The sequence below is a fragment of the Chaetodon auriga genome, chromosome 7, assembly GCF_051107435.1.
Source record: "Chaetodon auriga isolate fChaAug3 chromosome 7, fChaAug3.hap1, whole genome shotgun sequence".
Lineage (NCBI taxonomy): Eukaryota > Metazoa > Chordata > Actinopteri > Chaetodontiformes > Chaetodontidae > Chaetodon > Chaetodon auriga.
Genome location: NC_135080.1, coordinates 25,150,109 through 25,171,749, shown reverse-complemented (window position 1 = coordinate 25,171,749; position 21,641 = coordinate 25,150,109). Strand labels below are relative to the sequence as shown.

Below are 21,641 nucleotides of genomic sequence, written 5' to 3'. Positions count from 1 at the left end.
TCATTACATAGTCTGCCCTGCAGAGATGTCACACTTAGAATTCTCTGCAATGTTGTCAATGTAGTGCCACTGTCCTGAGCTGACACAGTGATTTGTTGACCTTCTAAATTTAACCACAAAATGGAGTCTGTCCATCTTGTATGTCAGCATGAAATGATTTTCCAGATGACGAATACATATCAAGTGGATTTCCCATTTGCAAGCGATTGACCAGAAGCAGAGCATGATGACACATAGCGCTCTCACTCACTCGCTCTCTCTCTCTCTCTTTTTGATGCTCACATACACACATTCGCACACAGCTCAATTTGCACACGTGAGCAAAGCACACAGTAAAGGTTAGAGAGGGCCGCGTTGTAATTTCCTTGAGGGGGTCATGTGTGCATGCAGCAGAATTTGTACGATGACTCACTGCTATTTGTCTCATGAAAGCGACCTAATACAAACATCAGAGGGAAAACTGACATGTCCACTTCAATTGCTATAATTAGAAAACAGCTTCAGAGTGACTCAGAGTGAGACCTGTGATAAAGATGGATTTGTTTTTGCCAGAAAAAAAAAAATCTGTATGTGGCCATTTATTTGTAGAAATGGAGTTAAAGTTGACATTTTGAACAGGCACTGTGTGTAAAGATGTGTTCATGTTTTGTGTTAATATCTGAGAATGTCAGCTGATTCTGATGCCCTCAGACACTAATAACTGCTCTCCTGAACTCCTGGCCCATGGAACAAGACCAGCACCACAGCCCCAGAGAGACCACAGGGTACCGCCTTTAGACAACACAGGACAGAGGAGGCATGCCAGGAATGCAAAGAAATATCTACAACACCAAGTGCCTCCCAAAAATGATTTTTCAGACAAGAATTCATTACATGGACAATGTTCAATCATGCTGATCTGTACCATGTTCCCCTGGGGATAACCTGCTCTGAGAATTAAAATGGCTTCCTAGGGAGCCACTCACTGTTACAGTTCTCTTATTCTATTAAAGGGATTTCTTTTACCCTGCCATTTCACATATTGGGATAACCACATTCTCAGATATCATCAAACTATCCAATGACTTTAAGCAAGAGTGTTCTGTGTATTTCAAGTTAAATCCCCGGAGCCTTCGAGGATCTCCATCATTGAGGAAGCACTGAGCAGAGGGTTCATGAGATATTCCTAACATTTCTGTGTGTGCAGGCTGGAAAACATTTCTCTCACTTTTCTCTTCTTGCGTTTGTAAAGATTTTTGGCTATACGGATTGATTTTCTCTTACTCAGACCCGTCCTTGGTCTGCCTACGGCCCCTGCAAGTCAGTCCGGACCCAACCCACAACTCAGTGGTTATTAACTGGAGGCCCATTGGCCATATCTGTCCCAATATATTATGGAATTCAGAAAATGTGCATATTTAACCAGCAGAAGAGGCCCACTGCATCTTAACAGTGATCACTGATTAGCTTGCCAACCTCTGGCAATGAGCCAAAAAGTCCATAATTCATAGTTCTGTGGACTCAGTACAGCAGTTCCCTACAGAATCAGATTATTCTCCAAGTCACTGAGGCTTCACTTGGGTTTATTTTTGTAGGCCAACTGTACTGAGTCCCATACCAAGCATTTCTGTTTGCTTCCTGGGTTTTGTTGAGATAAGGACTCATTCACTGGTAGTTAAACTGTGGGTTTGTATTGAGCACTGACTGCCTCCATGATGGAGGTCTGAGAGCATTTTCTAGTGATCATTATGGATTTTTTTAGGAGTCTGTTCACACTGATATAGACTCAAAAAGATAACATTTATTTTGTAAGAAAGTGAAAATCTTAAATTATAATAGGCAAATTAGGCCTAAATAATCTCACAACGTCTGCTTGGAAAATTCTGGCCCTTGGACAAATGTATGGCCCTTGTGGTATGAATAGGCTAGAGTTTGTTATCAGTATCCGTATCCACGGCAGCTGGAGATCATTCACAACAATCCTGTCCCCAGATGAATGTAGTTTTAATGTGGCTGATTTCCTCATGGCTGGCATCGATGTCATGCCAACTTTGGCGAGAGTGTTGTTGCTGCAGAGTTCACATATGAACGTTACACAGGATGATTTTCTATCTGCTCCTAAATCGCAGATACAGAATGTGTCTGCTTTTCTCGAGAGTAAACGTAGTTGTAAGAATATGTCTACCTTGGTTTCATGCAGACAGCTGATATATGTGCACGTTATAAAAGGACATTAACAGGCTTTTACAGGTCTTTATATGCTGCTGAGTTTATTGGAAATGCACTTGTGATTCTTAACATATATGAGCACCAACAGTATGACCACTGGTGTGAGATTGAGGCTCCCACTCACCTCCACACAGTCTTATTTGTTTACCAAGCTCATGACTTCTTGCACAGTTTTATAGTGGGGGTGCCTGGCCTTATCTGAAATACATGTCAGAAGAAATTACTACATATTTATGGAATAGGATAATAAGCGTATTCATCTGCAGGTAATAAGCAGTGGTGCTCACACAGCAAAGTCCACACATTTAAGGCGTGAGGAGATTCTTTAAAAAGGTACACACATTAATAACGATATGAAACGCCTCAGGAACTATCTGATTCAGCTTAGCAGGTGATCGACTGATCACATTGTACGTCTGATTGTCAGTTATTAATCTGAGCGGTGAAATGCAATGTTGGAGTGGAAAGATTCGCCATTATGTTCCAGAAAAGAGATCGAAGCATCAGAAATTTGGCTTCATAAATACACAGTCAGAAATCTATATCAAAGTCTAAAGGAAAGTCATGATACAGCTGTCAAAAACCATCTTTCCGACTAAATAACCCTCTCTCTTTCTGCCCTCCTCTACATCTACCATCTACCTCTTGCTAACTTGCTACATTCCCCAATCACACACCTGCTTCCATAGGGATCAATCAAGTTTTGTTTTCAGTCTCACATGTTAACAAAACGACAAACAGACAGAGACAAAGCCAAACTGTTGAAATGATGTGCTGTATATATGGGGTTATACAGCCTCGGCTCAACAACAGCATTGTGGAGGGTAAGACAGCTCACCTCTGGGTGTCATATCCAACAGCTATCATTAAAATTAAGACTGACACTTCAATTTCCACAGTGCCCTGTTCCCAGGTCAGCCATTACCAGAGCACTTTTCCACCACTTGGACGGGGATGGGTGTAGTTCTGTCTGTTCCGGTGATAGATGTTTGATCTACTGATGCTGATGGATAATGAACTCTGCTCTCACAGCAGTCACTCTTTTATTGCATTGTATCACAGTGGCCCACAGGGGTCAATTCAATTTACATGGCCCTGTCTGTACATGCACATTTGAATTTCAGCATATCTTGGGAAAATGAACTAGTTCCAGTTCAGTTTTCACCTGTGCAGTAAGTGCTAGAATATCTCGATGCTGAAGTGGAAGTCAGAAGGGATGAGCCCGGATTAGAATTGTGTGGGGACGTCATGTCGCTAATAACCAATTTACACTCCAACCTCTGCACGCTGAAATACTTTCAAACAGGGCAATTAAACTGATTGATGACGTGGATCAAACTATGTAAGGTCATGAGCTTAGCAAGATGAAAGTCTCAGAAAATGAATTCATAACCTTTCCACAAATGCAACTACTTCTACAACTGTCTCCATTTTACACATCAGGTCTAGAAGCACATCTAAAGGGCTGTGCACACCAAAAATGACAACGATAAGTGTAAAAACAACGATAACAATGATGTTCTGTAAACAGCGGCACCATGCACACACTGTGTCTGTAGCTGAGGGAAAATGGATATTAATAGCCCATTACTGCTATATGTTGCAGAGAGAAACACAAAGAAAACCGGAAGGATATGGGTTCATGAAATTCTTCAAGGTCAGTGGAGTTATGAGAATCTAACACTCAATGACAAATGCATACTTTCGTATGAGTCAGCATTCATTTGAGGGTATCCTGGTGATCATCAGAGGTATGTCACAGGTAAAATGACGTTTTTTATGCATCGTTTAGATGATTTGCAGCCTCATATTACATTGTATTAGCATTTAAGGAGTTGTATACCACGATAGCCAAATCTCTTCATCTCTGTTAATAATAATAAGAAAACACTTAACCACGGATTTGGAGGGCGAGCCTGATTGCAGCCCAGATGCCCTTCTTTTTGCGTGCGTCTTTATAAAGACTATTTCATCAAACAGGGGAGAGTGTAACTGACCAAAAATGCCATGTTGAGCGTGATGCTCTGTGAAGTCAGATGGTTTTTGACTGGCTTGATTGATTCAAATTGCTCTGAAAGCCATCCCAACGATAAATGTTGGGGTTGACATAGTAAGACTGATTTTTAAAACCATATATTTCTAGTTGTTGTTACAGATATTGTTCTTGGTGTGGACAGCCCTTAAATGTATTTACATGCAAATCATAATGAAAGGCTGCGACAGCTCAGTCCAGTTCAGTAACATTAGTTTCACCAGGAAACCTTTAACTTTATTATCTAAAAGAGGAAATTCTGAATCATACAGGAGTGAGAACAGTACAGAGAATACGCTCAATACAAATAAATATATGAGGTACAACAATAACTACCTCCCCGTACTGTACAATACCAAACCATACCCTTCTGGACAAAACTGTACCTAACCACACCTTAAAATATCTCACTGGGTTTTTCCACGGTGGGGGGTTTAGTTATGCCAAGCCATGCTGTGACCAGCGGCAAGAAATCAACCCACGTGGTAAAGATGTTTAAGCTGATGACATGTTAAAGGTGTGCTGATCCACAGTAACAGCCTGCCGCTCGCAGCTCTTCATCTAACATCTCCCTCCTTTCAGCACTTCAAGCTGATCCACTAACCCAATAGCACTGAACATGTCCGTAACAGATTGTTTAGACCCATTTTTACTGAAGAATAGCACCACTAATAAAGATCCAGTGGCAAACATATTGCATTTTCTATAACCTTTTCACAATAAAAGCAGTTTGATGTGAAAGAGCCGCAGAAGGAAACACAGTAACACAGTAAGGCTGACGATGTGAAAGTACAAATAGGAATGCATGAATGAAAACATGCTTTAGACCAAAGAGAGACTGCTGTCATGTCTTTGCTCGGCATGGCAGGCTTAAAGTAGACCAACCCTGGCCCAAGAAAAAACCCTATTATTGTGCCATATTTTACCATACCATATTACACAAAGCTGTAACATACCACACCACACCATACCATACCATATATCATCAACAGCTTTAAAATCAATACTGGATTAGAAGACACAATAGGCCCTTGAAGATGATATTGATCCAGCTTGGAGTGACCCTACTTTAACATTTACAGTGATACAAAAAATGGATGGGCGATATGAATAGTCTTCTGTCTCTGTATGTGTAGAAGGCTCATTTCCAGTGCTCTCTGCAAAACCACTGCTAGTCCCCAGTCAGTACTAATCCTGTGTAAATAGGGCTTAATGCACACTAATAATAACAAGAATAAGAGGATGAAAAAGAGGAAATCAATAGTGCCAAGGTGACTAAAAGCTCAACAACACACATGTGCTTTTACACTATTACCGTTATAATAATATATATCATTTCAGTAACATCATTTATGGTGATGAGTCATCATTTGTTTCGCACTAGAAATGATGATACTTTTTTCTATTATCAATTGATCATGGCCCCATTATATAGGGTTCATTGCAATGGTGGTTATTTATCTTTTTCTGTCTAGGACAAAAAACCAAACCAAACCAAACCTCAGAGTAGCTGTGGACCAATGAATCCTGGATGACTGCCAAATGTATTATTTTTTAATTTACGCAGGGCATAAGTGAGATGTATCGTACATAAAGGAATATTTGTAGACCACTAGAATCAAAATATCATAAAAGCTATTTTTGTGACTCAATATTGCATCTTATTTTTGAATGCCACATAGGACTCATGCACCAGATATTTACATAATGCAATCAGCATGTGTGAAAGCTGTGTTTCCTGTTTATTATTATTAAATGGAAAACGCTGGCACAGTTGTCGCTTGGCCACACGTCATAAAGAAATAAACATCCTCCAAATATAATTCACATTCTTTAAAAAAAAGAAAAAGTATTCATTTCAGATACCTCTAGTTTCTTGGTGTTTTCATGCATTGTGTGTGTTAACCCCATGAAACAGACAAGAAGCTTCTACTGTGTAATCGCTCAGTTGGCTGATCTGAGGCTACAGTCAGCTTTCTGACCAGCGTGGAAGCTGTGACTCACACTCTACTGCAAGCTCAACCATCCGGTCAGGAGGGGCAGCCCCTCTATCTGTGGCTAACACACACACACACACACACACACACACACACACACACACACACACACACACACACACACACACACACACACACACAGGCACAGAGAGAAAGAGAGCGAGCGAGAGAGAGAGAGAGAGAGAGAGAGAGAGAGAAACAGACACGCAGTCACGCAGTCACACACACACACACACACACAGAAAGAGAAAGAGAGAGAGAGAGAGAGAGAGAGATAGAGAGAAACAGACACGCAGTCACACACACACGCAGTCACGCACACACACACACACACACACACACACACACACACACACACACACAATACACACAATTCACACAGTCACACACACACACACACACACACACACTCACACGTTAGGTTGTCAGCATTTTTGGGGACATTACATAGACTTACATTCATTTCCTGGAGATTTACCTACCTAACCTTGCCCTAACCCAAGTCTGCGCCCTAACACTGAATGATTACATTATGGGGACCTGCATTTTGTCCCCATAAGGAAGTTGAGTGTCCACAATGTGACTGTGTAAACAGATTCATGTCCCCACAACATGAGTAATACACACACACACACACACACACACACACACACACACACACACACACACACACAGTGTCTGGGGCTTAGAAAGCCTGGGTTTTGTACAGCCTGTCTCTGAAATTGGTTTCCATTAGCTCCACTGTGATTATTAACTTTCCATTGATGCAGCAGCATAGTCAGAGGCGCAGTGACGTCAAGCCGTGTCCTTGACGGAGAAGCAGCACCCAGTCACCTGCTGAGGGCTTCAACAAGTGTGTGTGCGCAAGACAGAGGGGAAGAGGAGGAGACAATGCGTGTGTGTGTGTGTGTGTGTGTGTGTGTGTGTGTGTGTGTGTGTGTGTGTGTGTGTCCAGAGAAAAAGACAAGAGCGTACTTACTGCACAGAGCAATGATGTGGCTGCTGTCTTCGTGGACAAACTTCTTAGTCACTGCTTCCTCCATAATCTGCTTCACCTGCACACAAAAGCACACAAGAGCCAGCCTTTGTTACTGTGTCCAGAATCACTGTCATCATCTTTATTTTATTTAGTGGTTATTGCAGTAGTAATCACCATGATCACAGTCAATGTAATCTGCATCGGGATGAAAGGAAGATAAAGTACATCATCACAGGAATCATAAAACACAGCTCTCCATGATCACCACAGTAATCTGCATTGTTTCATACAACAAATGTCATTTTTGCACTGCTCTTGGGCTGATCTCAAGAAACTCTCAGACTGCACTGACAGACAATCCAAGGAGACATCACAGTGTTGCCCACACTGTTTAATTGAGAAGCAACTTCTGGGATGTGCAGTGCAGAAACACCACAGTAATTAGCACTTTGAACCAAAGATAGACATAAAATGTTGAAGCAGTGTTGGGAATCAAGAACCGGTTCCAGTTGAGAACTGGTTACAAATTATCTGATCCACTGGAATAGTACGCCACCAAGCTTATCAAGTCCTTTTATCTTTCTACACAACATGTCCTTAAATTCCAGGAATGCCATGTATGTGACACTCTACGCTCAAGTCCCACTGCTTCCTAGCTGAGCAGCACATCTGTTACAGAGGATAACTATCCAATGTTATAATTATATTAGAAAACCTCAAAATGAAACGAATGCTGTACAGCTGTGCTCTGTAGACTGTTGCTCCAGCTAGCAGCAATTAGACAGTGGGGCTTTTGCACACCTGAGTCATTTGCATGCATGTTTTCTGTCTTTACAATGTGTTCAGATTCAAACATAAAACAGTAGTGGTGATGATGAAAATCTGTGTAGGCCTACTGTTTTCCATATAGAATAATGATCAAGAATCAGTAAGGAAATCGATAAAGAACTGGAAAAATAAGAAGAATCAATAATGGCCTTGGTATCAATCAAATTTTATCAAGGCACACTACCTTTCAGGTGAAAAACTGGAAGCTAACCACAAAGAATAGTTTGACACCTTGTTTTTCAGATTATCTGCATGTGATTTTTGCCTGCAGGTAGTCTCAAACACAACTGGACCAATCAGTTTTTTGCACAGTTATGACTGTATGATCAAGGACCTCTTGTAGTTGCTGTGATTATTTTATCGACTGTTCTGTTTTATACCGCCATTGGCTGCTGACTCCTCCCTCCTCTTAACAGGCCTGTAGTGATCAGAAACTGCTTGGGTTTGGAATCTTATTTCCGCTGGGGACAAAGTACGTGGAGCTCACATTACCGTTGGTGGATTCTTTTGTTGGGGTTTTCACTTTGAACTTGAAACTTTACATCACTGGTGTTTTGGTCTCCCGTTCATTCCACAACTCTCATGCACACACACCGGACACTCAGCCTGCACTGATTTCTAACTCAAACACTGTCATCGTCATCACAGTATCTGTTACAACTACAATGACAATACCAAATGCATTTGGTTACAACGCAGTATTCCTGTGTTCAAAGGGACTGTTTAGTCCTGTTTTTCTTATGCTTAGCCTTTATCAGAAGAAATATGAATATATCACCCAAAAATGTGGTTATATTTAATTCAAAAGGCCTGTGTTACCACTGTCATTAGTCATAGGTGACAATGCTACCAACTGTTTGTACTTAGTTATGAGTATGGAAACCTTTTTGCCGTAGTGTGTTACAGAAATGTCTCCTCTTAACATTGTGACAGCTACTAATAACAACTCTGACAATCTCACCCAAACATCCGCACCACTGACTTCCAATTAATATCACGGCATCCCGGAAACATTCAAATGAGTCTTTCTGTCTTTCTGCTGCTATCTATTGTGTCTCTGGGGAGGAGAGCCTGAGTGAGTTCAACAACACTGAGTCAGTCTGGTGTTCGCTTGTCTAAGTTTGCTCTCTCCGTAGAATTAATTGTTGGCAGTAATTAATCGGGACCTGTCTGACACCTCTGCCTTGTTTGGGTCTAATTGACAAACAGGGTGAATTTAATTGCTTGGTTGTGTGATAATAAAGGTCCAACTACAGTAATACTTGATTCAAACTTTTTTCTGTAATACAGAAGTGTGGGAGGTAAGAGAGCTGTCATGATTGTGGCACAGGGATGATGGAGCTTAATCATCCTCATTGCTAGGAGGAGGTTCAGCCTTCATCAAGACTGCTAATTAAAGTTTGTGGTGAGGGGTGGGCTAAATCACCCAATTTGTACAGCCGGCAAAAGCACTAGCAATAGTAATGACAAACAGATGACCATTTTGAACACTGCTGTCTACCTGGTTTGTGTGAACGGTCAATATTAGGGATACAACAATCCAACTTTTTTCTCCTAATCATTATTTCAATACAGTATGTCACCTATCTGCTGATACCAAGTATTGACCTGATATTAGTGCTCTTTCTTCCAAACTGACAGTCTTGATACCTTGGACTAGGTATTGTTCAATTCACTTGTACATTTCTGCAAAATACAGTTTAGCAGACACATTAACACACATACATACACCTGCCATGACTGTAATCAGACAATAATCTATTAGGTGAGTCATCCAGAACAATGAGGCGTTGAAAATAGCATTATTATACTGCTGAATTTTATCAAATCAAAATGATGGAGATATGCATTATCTTTAGTTGGCATACACATAATATGGCAGTTTAACCATCCTTGTATTTTTCCCCCTGCCTCTATCAGACACCCAGCTTGCATTTGTTTGTGTCAACCATGCCTCTGGCCATTATTTGAGACTGAGCATTAATTTGACAGCCAGTTCTTATTTGAGGAAAACTAGTTGGTTAAGGTTAGGGAATGATGATGGTAAAGGTTAAAAGAAACCAACATTGACTGCTGGTAAGAGATGGGATGCAGACATTTCCATGGGTGCTGTTTTACTATATCTGACCGTGACCTCTGACCTGCCTACAGAAGAGGGGAGTTACCTTAATAGAATGGGCTATTATAAAGGTAAATGAATTGAAGTGGCTTGCCATTCTGCTCTGATGATCAATGTTATTTTTATTATTCACGTGATGTTACACAACTGGAAAAAGTCTCTGTCCACAGCCTGTCAACTGCAAACTGATTTTCATATCAGTAATACAGTTAGGCTCACACTACTGACAATTCATTATGATAAAAACAAAATAGATCAGCTCGGGAATGAATGATGGCAGCAGTGATAAGGGCAGTCATATGGTCTGTAACTGTGAAATGGGTGCAGTAGTCAAGACAGCAAAAGCACTCCATGCACCACTTCAAGTTTGTATGAGATTAGAAGGTCACTTTGTCTTTCAGATGTAAATCTATATTATTTCTCTCGATGCAAATGTATTTAGGACACAAATCAAAGACAGCATTCATGTTCACAGATCCAGGATAATGAAAATGACAGTTTACTTATTTCTTTATTCATTTTCTCTACTTCATAAAACTGCTTGAAAAAGGAAAGTATGTCAGCTTGTTGGATTTATTGTCCAGTTGGAAGAGTGCCATTAGCCCACAGATCTGGTCAAACTGGCTTTTTACCATTCCTGTTTTAACATACCAGATACACACACCAAGAAGGACCTTTGCACTTTGAAAAAAAAGCTTTGCTGAGGAAAAACAAGGTTAGAGCATGTGTCTCTGTGAGTCCATCATAAACATATGACGTCACTCCAAACCCTGTAGCCCTCACCGTGACACTAACACACAACAAGCAATGTTAAATGCTTCATTCTTAATTGGTTTTACTTTTGCTGGTTGAACTTAAAGGTGCAGTCAGCAATTCTAATCCAGTAGACTTTTTATCAAATTCAGCAAATCTCTCCTCACGGTCCAGTAGCTGTCTGTTCTGTGTGTGCCGAAAACCAAAAAACAAAAAAGAGATACACACACTATTCAAGCCAATCAGCAATGGGGAAACCAATTGCATACCAACCCCTGCCTCTATAAAATATTTTACTTGCTCTGACAGACCTCGCGTTGTTTCCTGTGGAATTACATGTCTTTACATGTGTAATATTACTTATTGAGGCTAACTCAACCTGTGGCAGCAGACACCCTCGATTCCACCATATTTCTCTTTTGGTCAGTGAGCCCAGTTTTTAATGTTGTTACTGGCAATGCCCATCCATATATTTGGGGGTTCTAACTTTTGACAGAGTACTGAAGGGAGTGCTCTATTTGTTTGGATGTTGACTGCAAATATCAACTATCTTTCTCCAGAATCACTTACTCCACCTTTAAGATCAATATGGCAGGAGACCTAGCCCTGAAGAACTACAAAGGTTTAATTAATGGAAGATGTACACTTATACATGAATAGGTCCCAATCCCACAGTAAACATCTGCTGGACGCACACATTCTATCATTAGCACACATTAGCCACAGGTCGGAGTGAACTCTCTGGAGAACTACTGCTTTTAATGCTCTCATACACGGCCTCTGACTGGCCACATCCTCCACAAAGACGTCAAATAGATCCATATATTTACCTGCCGTGGGTCAGGCGGTCGATACCTTCACATGGGTGTGAGTGACTGTGAAATTGAATTGATTGTGTTTGGGAATGAAGCAGTTTAATTCGTGCTGGTTGTCAGGAATTAGAGTGGGATTGGAGTGTGGTATGCTCCTCAGTGCTTGAATAAGTATATTAAAAGATACAATGGCTCAAAATCAACAGATCTTGAACTACTGATTCAGAACACTTTCATTTTCTCCCACCTTGATAATTATAATTCCCTCAACATGTGTCTTCATCAAACTGCTCTAGACTGTTAACAGTTTGTTCAGAATGCGGCTGCCCGGCTGCTAACTAGAACTAGCCGAGGGTCCTACATTACACCCGTTCTTTCTTCCTTCCACTAGCTTCCTGTAAAATTCTGAATATACAAGATCATGTTGATTGCTTATAAGGCCCCGAGTTAGATTTCTCATCTCCTCATTCCATATTCCACTTCTCCACCGCTCCGATCCTCTAATCTCAGCCTTTTATCCATCCCCCCCGCTCCAACCATTTTTATCTTTTCATGCATGTAAGGCATTTTGGAACTGTGTGTTTTAAAAAGTGCTATATAAATGAAGCTCTACTTACTTATTTATGATATTTTTAAACCCAGGTCCTATTTTTACATATTTTGGGGTCTAGATGACTTGGGGTGTCACAGTTTAGATTCTATATTGAAGATAGATTGAAACGAGCTTTCACATTCAGTCATTGAATTCAAAAGCAGGATCGGAAATTCTCCTGTGCCCCAGCCACCTCGCCAAAACAGTCATTTTACCTTGCAGAAGAGGAGAGTTGCTCGTCTATTGCTGCCTCGATCGGTTAGTTTGTGTTGTGTGACTTTGGTTTTTGAAAGGTTAGTCCAGATGCAAACTAATGAGTTAAACGCTAAAGTCATCTCTACCTCTGTAAGGGATGTTATTAGACCCTTACAATAACATACCAGAATCACCCCTTTTATCTGTAGTGACTGTACCATTTATCTCAGCAATGGTACGCAAATGTTAAAGTAATATAAAGAAACTTTCAATCTTTATAAAACTTTCAATCTACAGTCGGTCTGAATCATCCACAGATAGTTACTTAAGCTGACTTTACATCCTCATGCTACCAACGCAAGACCATGACAATGCTAGTTAGTTTTCCAGCTAAGCTTTCCAAGACAAATGCTACCATGATGACTGAATAATAATAAGAAGAAGAAAGTTGTTTTTTTTTTTATTCTTTTTTTGTTTTTTTTTTAACATTTTGAAGAGAATTTTTTTTATTTGCCTCTTCGGCTGCTGCCTCTGAGATTTAATTCAGCTGGATAGGAATATTTGAGCCCTGGAGGATTGCTAAATATATAATTCAGGCAGGGCAAAACAACATGGTGGCAGACACACACACACACACACACACACACACACACACACACACACACTTCAATTTGTTTACTTTTACTAAAGGACTTCCATTAACAATTTATCCTGCAGAAAACCAAGCATCTAGTTCCAGCGATGACACAAAAATAACAAGATATAGTTCCCATATGTCAAATGGCTGAGTGGAGCTGACTAACTTTGAAACACTTCTGAGAATCCCGAAGCTAATGGTTTCTGGGAGGAACAGAGGGAAGAGCTCATTAGCCAACCTTCAGTTGCATAAGGACAAATTTGCTTTTCCCTTCATCTCACGTTCATGACTGAGGCAAACAAAAGGACATCAGCAGTGTGAACCACAAAGAGGACAGTTTTCCTGATGCTAATAAGGTGCAATCTCTCTGGAAAAGAAACAGCAGCAAATATGGCGAGTACAGGAAACGTGCAACAGACTGTTCACCAGTTCAGACCATTTGTTGTTTGTCTAGGCCAGCACTCACAAATAAGGCTTATGGGAGATTACAATCACTGCAGAAAATTGGCCCACTTGCCCGAGGTGACTGATTTTATCACAGTAAGCTCAAAGTAGTCTCTTTGGTTTAGGTGCACAGCCACATGGGTGTTATTGTTGATTAGACCTCTGTTTAGGTTGAAGGTGGGCAGAGCTGTAATGGGGATTATTACCTAGTCCAAAATGTCTAATATTTTTTAAAATGCAGCTTTTTCTATGTGATTTGGCCTTGTCCATACACACTCTTGAGGGTGTGAGAACGGACCTTTCAGGGCAAAGATATTCAGAAACTGATGGTGACGTTTAGACAGGGAAATCAGAGCGTGTGCCGTTATCTCCTTTGTTTAATGTCACAGTGTGCGTTGTCGTCTCCTCTGTTTACATGAGGTGATTTTGTGTACCGGCAGATGTGGCCAAAATAGTGCTGATGTTAACCTTGCTAACAGGACATTTTACATGTTTAAACATAAATGTAGAGTTAGTCCGCCACTACACTGAACAACACAGGCGTCAGAATGCACTACAAAGGTCACTGCTACATAATCCAACACTCCCACAACACAGGACCTGCCGCCAAGGTAGCCCACTGGTATTATCTTTTTTCAGGCTTCTGATTAGCCAAAATGGCATTGGCATTAGGGTTAGACTGCTGCCTGTTGGTTTGGCATGCCCTTCACAGCGCTTCAGTGTATTTTTGAGTATTCATATGGATGGGGATTTTTTGATTGGACAGGATTTTTTTTTTTTTGAGAATAAAGGAGGAAAAATCCTTTTTAAAAAAATACCTGTGTTCATGTAGACGAGGCATCTGTGACACCACAGGACTTTATGTAACGATAAGAACACTGTGGGCATTTTTCACAGCAGACATTTTGACCTGTCATAGTAGGAAAAGCAAAGGAGTAACTCACAACACTAATGATGGCTTCAATGGACCGTGGAACTGAAGCAGCTAAACGGATTTCAGCAATCATTATTTTCATCAATTACAAGGTTTTCCTACTGTGACATGTCAAAATGTCTTCTGTGAAAAAGGCTTATGCCAAAGCTAGAATTCTTCCAGCCCTAACAGGAGAAACAAAGCTTACAAGTGCAGGGAAATTTCAGTCAAGGACAGTCTGTACTGTCCTTTAGCCGCCTGTGTGGCTGTACCATGAGTGTGCGTTCATCCTGATTTCTAAAACACAGGCCACTGGATGCAAAATGATTTTACCTGTAGGATTACAAGTAGGGCTGCAAGCAGCGATTACTGCCCATAATCAATCTGATTATTTCTTCGATTAATTAACTGTTTGACATAGAAAATATTAGAAAGTAGTAAAAAATCCCCAACAAGTTCTGAAATTCAAAAAGGTGACATCTTCAGATATTACAACTGATGGTCCAAAGTCCAAAGATATTCAAAGAGAAGCAGCCAATTCTCACACAAGAGAAGCTGGAAATATGTTTTCTATATATTTTTGATTAATTTTAAATTAAATTGACAGTCAAATTAGTTGCTCATTAACTTTCTGTCGATCGATTAATCGACTTAGAGTTTCAGCTGTTAGGTACAGTATATCCGCTCATCTCAGACACAGTTAAGGTAAAAATATGTATTGTTAAATCATCATCATGTATTTTCTTCAGGATACTTTGTTCCTGTCTCTGTGTGCTGTTGGTGCCTTCCCTTCTCTCTAGTCTGAGAAGCTGCAATATAATACGGTTCCATCCTAATCAGTTACTGTTAGGCCACAACAAAGACAGCCATTAATGAGGTAATTATTCATGTCCTCGTAGGGTTTGGCGGATGAGGAGGAGGGCTGCAGAGGTGCTGTGGTGACAGCAGACTCTGAAAGACGAGTCAGTGGAATCAATGTCTCTAAAAACGTAAGTCCTCACATTTACAGGTACTGAAAACCCGCAATCATTTTCTCTTCTTAAAATTGCCATATCTTGTGTCAAATCAATTTCTCCACTTTTCCCGTCAACAAAATGGGGCGGAAATTAACATTTAACCTCAGAGTACAAAATATCAGTGGATATCAATACAGTTTAGAGAGCTGGCTCTTGGAGCAGCAGTCATAAAATAAGACTGAAAGAAAGAAAGAAAGGATTCTGTCCTGGAGGAGGTGTCAGTCTGAGGGAGAAGTTAGCCAACAGTCTGCTGCATAATGATAGAATATTTCTTCAGGGAGGAGGCAAAGTAATGTTGTTTAGCTGCGAGCTGCAATATAGCAACTAAGGCTGCTCACTGTAGTAAACAAAAGAAATGGTATTAGAAAAATGGAAGCCTATGGCAGCAGCTTTCAACACCTTGGTCAGAGTATGGGTGTTGACAGGAGCAGAATAGATTTACTGAGCTTCAAGTCTACCTTCTATTTCTCAGACCAACTGCAAAATGGTTGTCTTAGGAGTCTGAAAAACTCTTTAAATTTAAACTCCTCAAATAATGAGGCTACATATTTTTGATAAAAACTCAAAGGCAAAGACTATGGGTGGAAGAGAATTAAATATGCATGATTAACACAATTCATCTACTGATCCATTCCTTAGCCTCAAAAACAATTATCTGGCAGTATGCTTGGAACAAATTGCTTCTTGTACGGTCTTAAGTTATTTGACAATTTCTGTAACTTTCCAGAAACAAATGATGCCCACTTTACACAGTAATTGACTCGCTGTGCCATGGTGTGAAAGACGGCAGAGTGTGAACTTTTCTTTCAAGTGTGCAACCACGTGCAGCACCACATATGCCCTTGTGGAGAACATGAACAGTCACTGGGCCTCTGGGCCCCTGTGCACAGACATGTATAAGGCCACCCCTTCCTCACAGAGGTGAGAACCCCAGACACAAAATGACGACAAAAAGAGTACAGTACAAAGACAATATATTTAATGTTCGACCTCATCAACTTCATTGATTTTTGTAAATATCTGCTTACTCTGAATTTGATGCAGCAACATGTTTCAAGCAAGTTTGGACAGGAGCAACAAAAGACTGGGAAAGATCTGACCTGTTTGGAACATTCCACAGGTAAACAGGTTCAATGGTAACAGGTGATAGGATCATGATTGAGTATGAAAAGGCTCCGTCGCTCACAAGCAAGGATGGGGAGAGGTTTACACATGACTGTATAAAGGATATGACTGCATTGTCTGTGAACACAGCTTGTTCGCAGATGATTGCATTCTTTTCATATTTATATTTACACAGCGCCCCATTTTTTTTTTTTTTGAATCAGGGTTATGACTGGAATAGTGAATGTCAGGTGCTATATGAGCTTATCACTGCATCCTGTCATTTCAGTTCAGTCCTGTCAGTTTTACATTCTGTAGCTCTGACACCAGGATCACAGTGGCCCCGGCACTCTCTCAATCGTCTGTCATTGTCACATTTTCCACAGAGCTTTGGGCATGTGACAAACCATACTCCTCACAAAAACACAGTACTTCTGCACAATAAGAGGTGCTTTCTTTTACGAACCTCTTGCAAATGACGACTCAATTGTAGTGCATTTTAGTCAAAATGACTGAGGCACCAGGATTCACATTGTTCACTAAACCACAATAAAGAAAATATAGGACAAAAGAGGAATGACTGCAACGGAATATACTCAAACTGACTAAGGCCCCAGACAACTTCCATATCTTTAAAAGTGCAATAATTAAGTATGAACTTTTCCACTAGATAGAGAATGTGCTCTACATAATTTTACTTTGGACTTCTTATGTGTCTATTGGAGTAATTGTATAACCAGCTACCATACTATTCCATGGGGAAATAAACCGAACAAAAGCTACACTTCTTGCGCTTTTTAACAAATATTATATAATATAGACCTTTGGTCGTTGCATGGATTGTTGCTTTAACCGTCTTCCACATGCAGCACCTCTGCACATATCACAAAAACAAAAGGATCCCGACGGTAGCACGGGAAAACAGAAAAGCACTTTTTGTTTCAGTACAAGAGACCACCTGACAGGGCCGCCTCACTGCTGTGATATTAATCGCCAACTGATGCAATTTAACTTCTTTGGGAGCTGCTAAAGCTTTCAGTTGCCAAGCAATACTGAGATAGCCGAGTGCTGCTTAAAGAGACAGGGAGCTTTGAACCAAGAGCTAGTGGGCTTTGTTCAAACCAGTCTCTCACAGCCTAGTTTGCGATGCTTTAAAATGCCAGAAGGCATTGACTAACATCTCACGGATGAACTGTGGCCAATCACACCATTGATTTTTATACTGGATACACACAGAGACTACAGCAGCTGTCTGCTATCTGAAGTGGGCAAAATGTTGCATTTTTGGACAACATGCTTCATTTGCAAAACAACAGATCAATATGGTTCTGAAGCATCAGCAATTCCCTCATGCTAGGGGAAACTGATCTTGGCCTAAAACCCAACTAGCTACATTGGTTCTGGGTTTACCTGCTGGACAAAAAACAGTCACATTTCAGTATCTCCAAAAACCAAAAGCTGAGCTCACCCACGGATGGCCTGAATAGAAAAATGGCAAGGCATCACAACATTTACTTGGACAAAAACTGGCCATACCTGCTAAGTTACAAATACACACCATATTTTATGATTCCAAGCAGCCTGATCAATATTGGGTGGTTTGAACAAATCTAAAGGTTTGGAACAATAGAAGTAGAGAAAACTTCTAATACACATTACAAGTAACGTAATAAGAATTTCTGCGCTGCTTTAACCATCTAAAAGTCAAAGACGAAGCTGTGCAGACCTTACAAAACATCCTGCTGACACGCAAGGTTGTTTTCTTTAAATGTTAACAACCAGGAACCATTAAGAATTTATGCTACCGGAATACAAGGCACCATGACCGGAGTTGTGTTTAAAGTTGCAGCTCGGAGGATCAACACACAGCTACAAATGGCCCAGTGACCCAAAAATGCAATGTTCCTCCTTGTCTCCCCGATGCTCTGTGTTTAGGAGACGCAGATCCCCGCTGCCTGCAGACATCCTCAGAACTGAAGCTATTTTCAGCCTTACAGACGTTGAGATGATTCAATTATTTAAGACCCAAACCTGTGGGTGACTGTGGGATGGCTGGAGGAGGACAGAAAAGTCTTTAGCCTAGATATTCAGACTGAATCTGCACAGCCAGGACTGTGATTTTGTGAATTACTTCTGAATATGACAGAAATGAATAATAATCCCTTTGCACAGTCAGATGCCCATTTAGAAATGTCGGGACTTCTGACAAGTCCTGCGCAGCTCTGAGACATTACATATTTCTGGTCCCTGATCTGTTCCTGCAAGTCAAAGTGCTGTAATCCCCAAATCCAGTCTTGGTCATATAATGTCAGACTTGTATCTGTCATTTGGATATTTTGACTCAAACTTGTCTCACTCTCCCAAGTGTCTTGACTCAACACGTGTCTGCTTTGTGATGTTTCGACTTGGACATGTCTCAGTTTCACGAGTGTTTAACTCAAACTTGTCTTGATATCCTGGGTGTTTGGACTTGAACTTGTCCTGCTCCCATGATTGCTTTGATTCTGACTTTTCTTATGTGTATTTTAACTTAACAAATATTGCAACATTTAGTCATATTTTGTTGTTTCCTGTTGCTTTGACTCCCACTAGGTAAAACAACAGTATGAAAAATATTGAATAGGCACTGATCAATGTTTTTTTTATCTTTGCTTTGACTCAGACTCGACCTCCACTTGGACTCGGTCTTGACCCGTACTTGTCACTGACTCATCTTTTGTGGGGTTGACCATGACTCTATAAAAATTAAATTGCTGCAAATAGGCTGTCTGCCAATGTGCAGCATTTGTAATCCACAGAAATGGTTTAACGCTCACTTTGTGCAAAATTCTCAAGCTACCGAAACAGCAAAATTTAAAATGCCAAGAGGGGAAACATACAGAAAACACAAATGAATTGGATGGACCTAAAGGAACAGAGGACACAGGCAGAACAAGTGGTGTGTCACTGACATACAGTACAGACAACACAGTGAGTTACACTTTCTGAAACCACCTCTGTAGCAGTGACTGAAGTTGCAATTTTATCACCTTTGAGTGCACTTTTGTATGCATTTTGGTCTGTTTTGTCTCCCCTTCAGATGACACTTTTAACATCAGCTTGGAATGCATATGAAATCATTTACCACCAAACATGAAATCCTGATTACATTAAGTCAATTCTGTGCTTAAAGTAAAGCACTGAGTGAGACCTAACGAGGTATCATTAGGAGAATGTGATGCTTTGTATCTCACAAACACTGATCTGAATCTGCTTCCTGTCTTGATATTTTTAGCTTGACCTTTCCTCTCCATTATAATGATGGAAACTACATGCTAACATTTACACTCCCTCAGACAGAGATAGTCAGCGAGCCACACCTTGCCACATTCAGTCTCCTAATCAGCTGCTGTTGATTTACACTGGCATTTCAGTGAGGGGAAACCTTCCTGGTTGTGGCTTTCGGTAAAGGCAGCATACGGATTTCAGTGGCAGTGGGCAGAGAGGTTGAAGGAGCAATGATTTATTCCTCGCCGGAGAGATGTGAGACATTCATCACCAGGAACAATAAGCCTGTAGCACTGCTTGAGCTGTGGATGTGAGTGCTGCTGCTACACAAACCTGTGCTGAAAAGACGAAGGCTTTAACCAAGCACTGCTGCCTGCAGGTCTGTCTTATTAATGGATGCTTCAATCTCCTCTAGTTTTATAATAAATGTAATTAGATATCAGACAAACATTACAGCAAACATGCATAACATATAAAAATGCATTCTAGGTGAGATATGGTCAGTTTAAACTATTGCATTGTAATGTTTGGATACTATAAAGGTATTACAGCAATACATAGCAGGGTCCAAGTGCATACAGTAATGTGGGAATATTCCTGTGGTTTGTTTTTTCCTGAAGGAACTACAACATGTTTCAAGTCTGGACAAAGGAAACAGACATGTTAATGATCCAAACAGTGTTGCTCACTCCAATTATTCAGTTTGCTAAACTTATGAACCTGAACAGAATTCAGTCCGACGCCACACGCAGGTGATCACAGCCGAACATGAACGCAACACCTCCAAACCTCCTGTCGACATTTTCAAGAGAATAATGACATGAAATATTAAAGCAGAGATGGAAATGTGAAGCTCGGAGGGACGTCAAACAGCGCCTACCTCCCGCTTGACGTTCCATAATAATTTCTCTTTGTAGTCTTCCTCCGTGGAGCCCTCCATGTCTGTCCGTCCGTCCGTCCGTCCGTCCGCGGTGTGCACGACACAGGTCTGCCTCGCTGACACCGTCTGTCCGCTCTGCCGGCCTTTCAGGATCTCTTTCCTTTTTATTCCTTGTTTCCTCCTTCCTTCTCTCAGCTGGACTCTGACGCAGCCGAGCAGCTTGACGGCGACGTCAGTGGGTCCGCCTTCCCCACTACACTGATCAATGGAGGAGGAAAAAAAAAGGACAAATCAGAGCTGACAGAGGCTCCCAGCATCCACCCCGCCCCGCCCCAGCCTGCAGCCTCCCTCCACCCAACACACCAACCTGTGGAGCCTCCAACTTATTTTTAGCCCCTTCCTCTTCCTCCCCTGGGCAGGCGGGAGTGACAGCAGGGGAGCTGTTCTCTTGAGAAAGGTGTGAAACGCTGGCAAATGGTTTGGAGAGGCTGGGGTTTGTCCTTGTTTGCTGCTTGGGATAATTCACTCAGGGTTATATTTGGAGCAGACACTCTTCAATGAATAGCTAAGAGGAGAGGACACGTCATGCATTTGATGAGCTCATTAAAACGCAGCTTATTTAGTGACTTCATTCAGAACAGCAGCAGCACGCTCACACACAGACAAAGAGACTGCAGTTGATCCGGGATTCTAAAAATAGTGCAGTCTGAAGCACATGCTGACCATCCTCAGTGCTCATGCCAGGTTGGCCTGCTGTAAAATGCATGACGTCAGGGCGATGTGGTATGGAATGACCCCCCCTCTTAGAGTCCCGGTCATTAAACCTCCTGCTTGTGCCTCCGTGTGGGCTGAGGGTGCACCTGCA

At 41.1% G+C, this 21,641-nt stretch overlaps 1 protein-coding gene across 2 annotated transcripts in view; it reads right to left on the bottom strand.

Moving 5' to 3' along the window:
* The window catches only part of sgsm2 (small G protein signaling modulator 2), an 80,119-nt gene extending 58,935 nt beyond the window's left edge, over positions 1-21,184 (bottom strand). Inside the window, exons 1-3 of one of the 2 annotated variants that reach the window (XM_076734724.1) lie at positions 21,144-21,184; positions 20,777-21,034; positions 7,217-7,292 (exon numbers count right to left, since the gene is read on the bottom strand). In XM_076734724.1, the coding sequence (XP_076590839.1) occupies positions 7,217-7,292; positions 20,777-20,836 (136 nt within the window). In that variant the 5' untranslated portion in view covers positions 20,837-21,034; positions 21,144-21,184. Of the gene's footprint in view, positions 1-7,216; positions 7,293-20,776; positions 21,035-21,143 lie in introns of those variants that run through there. The other variant, XM_076734723.1, reaches the window with a different exon arrangement.
* Positions 21,185-21,641: the final 457 nt, after the last annotated feature.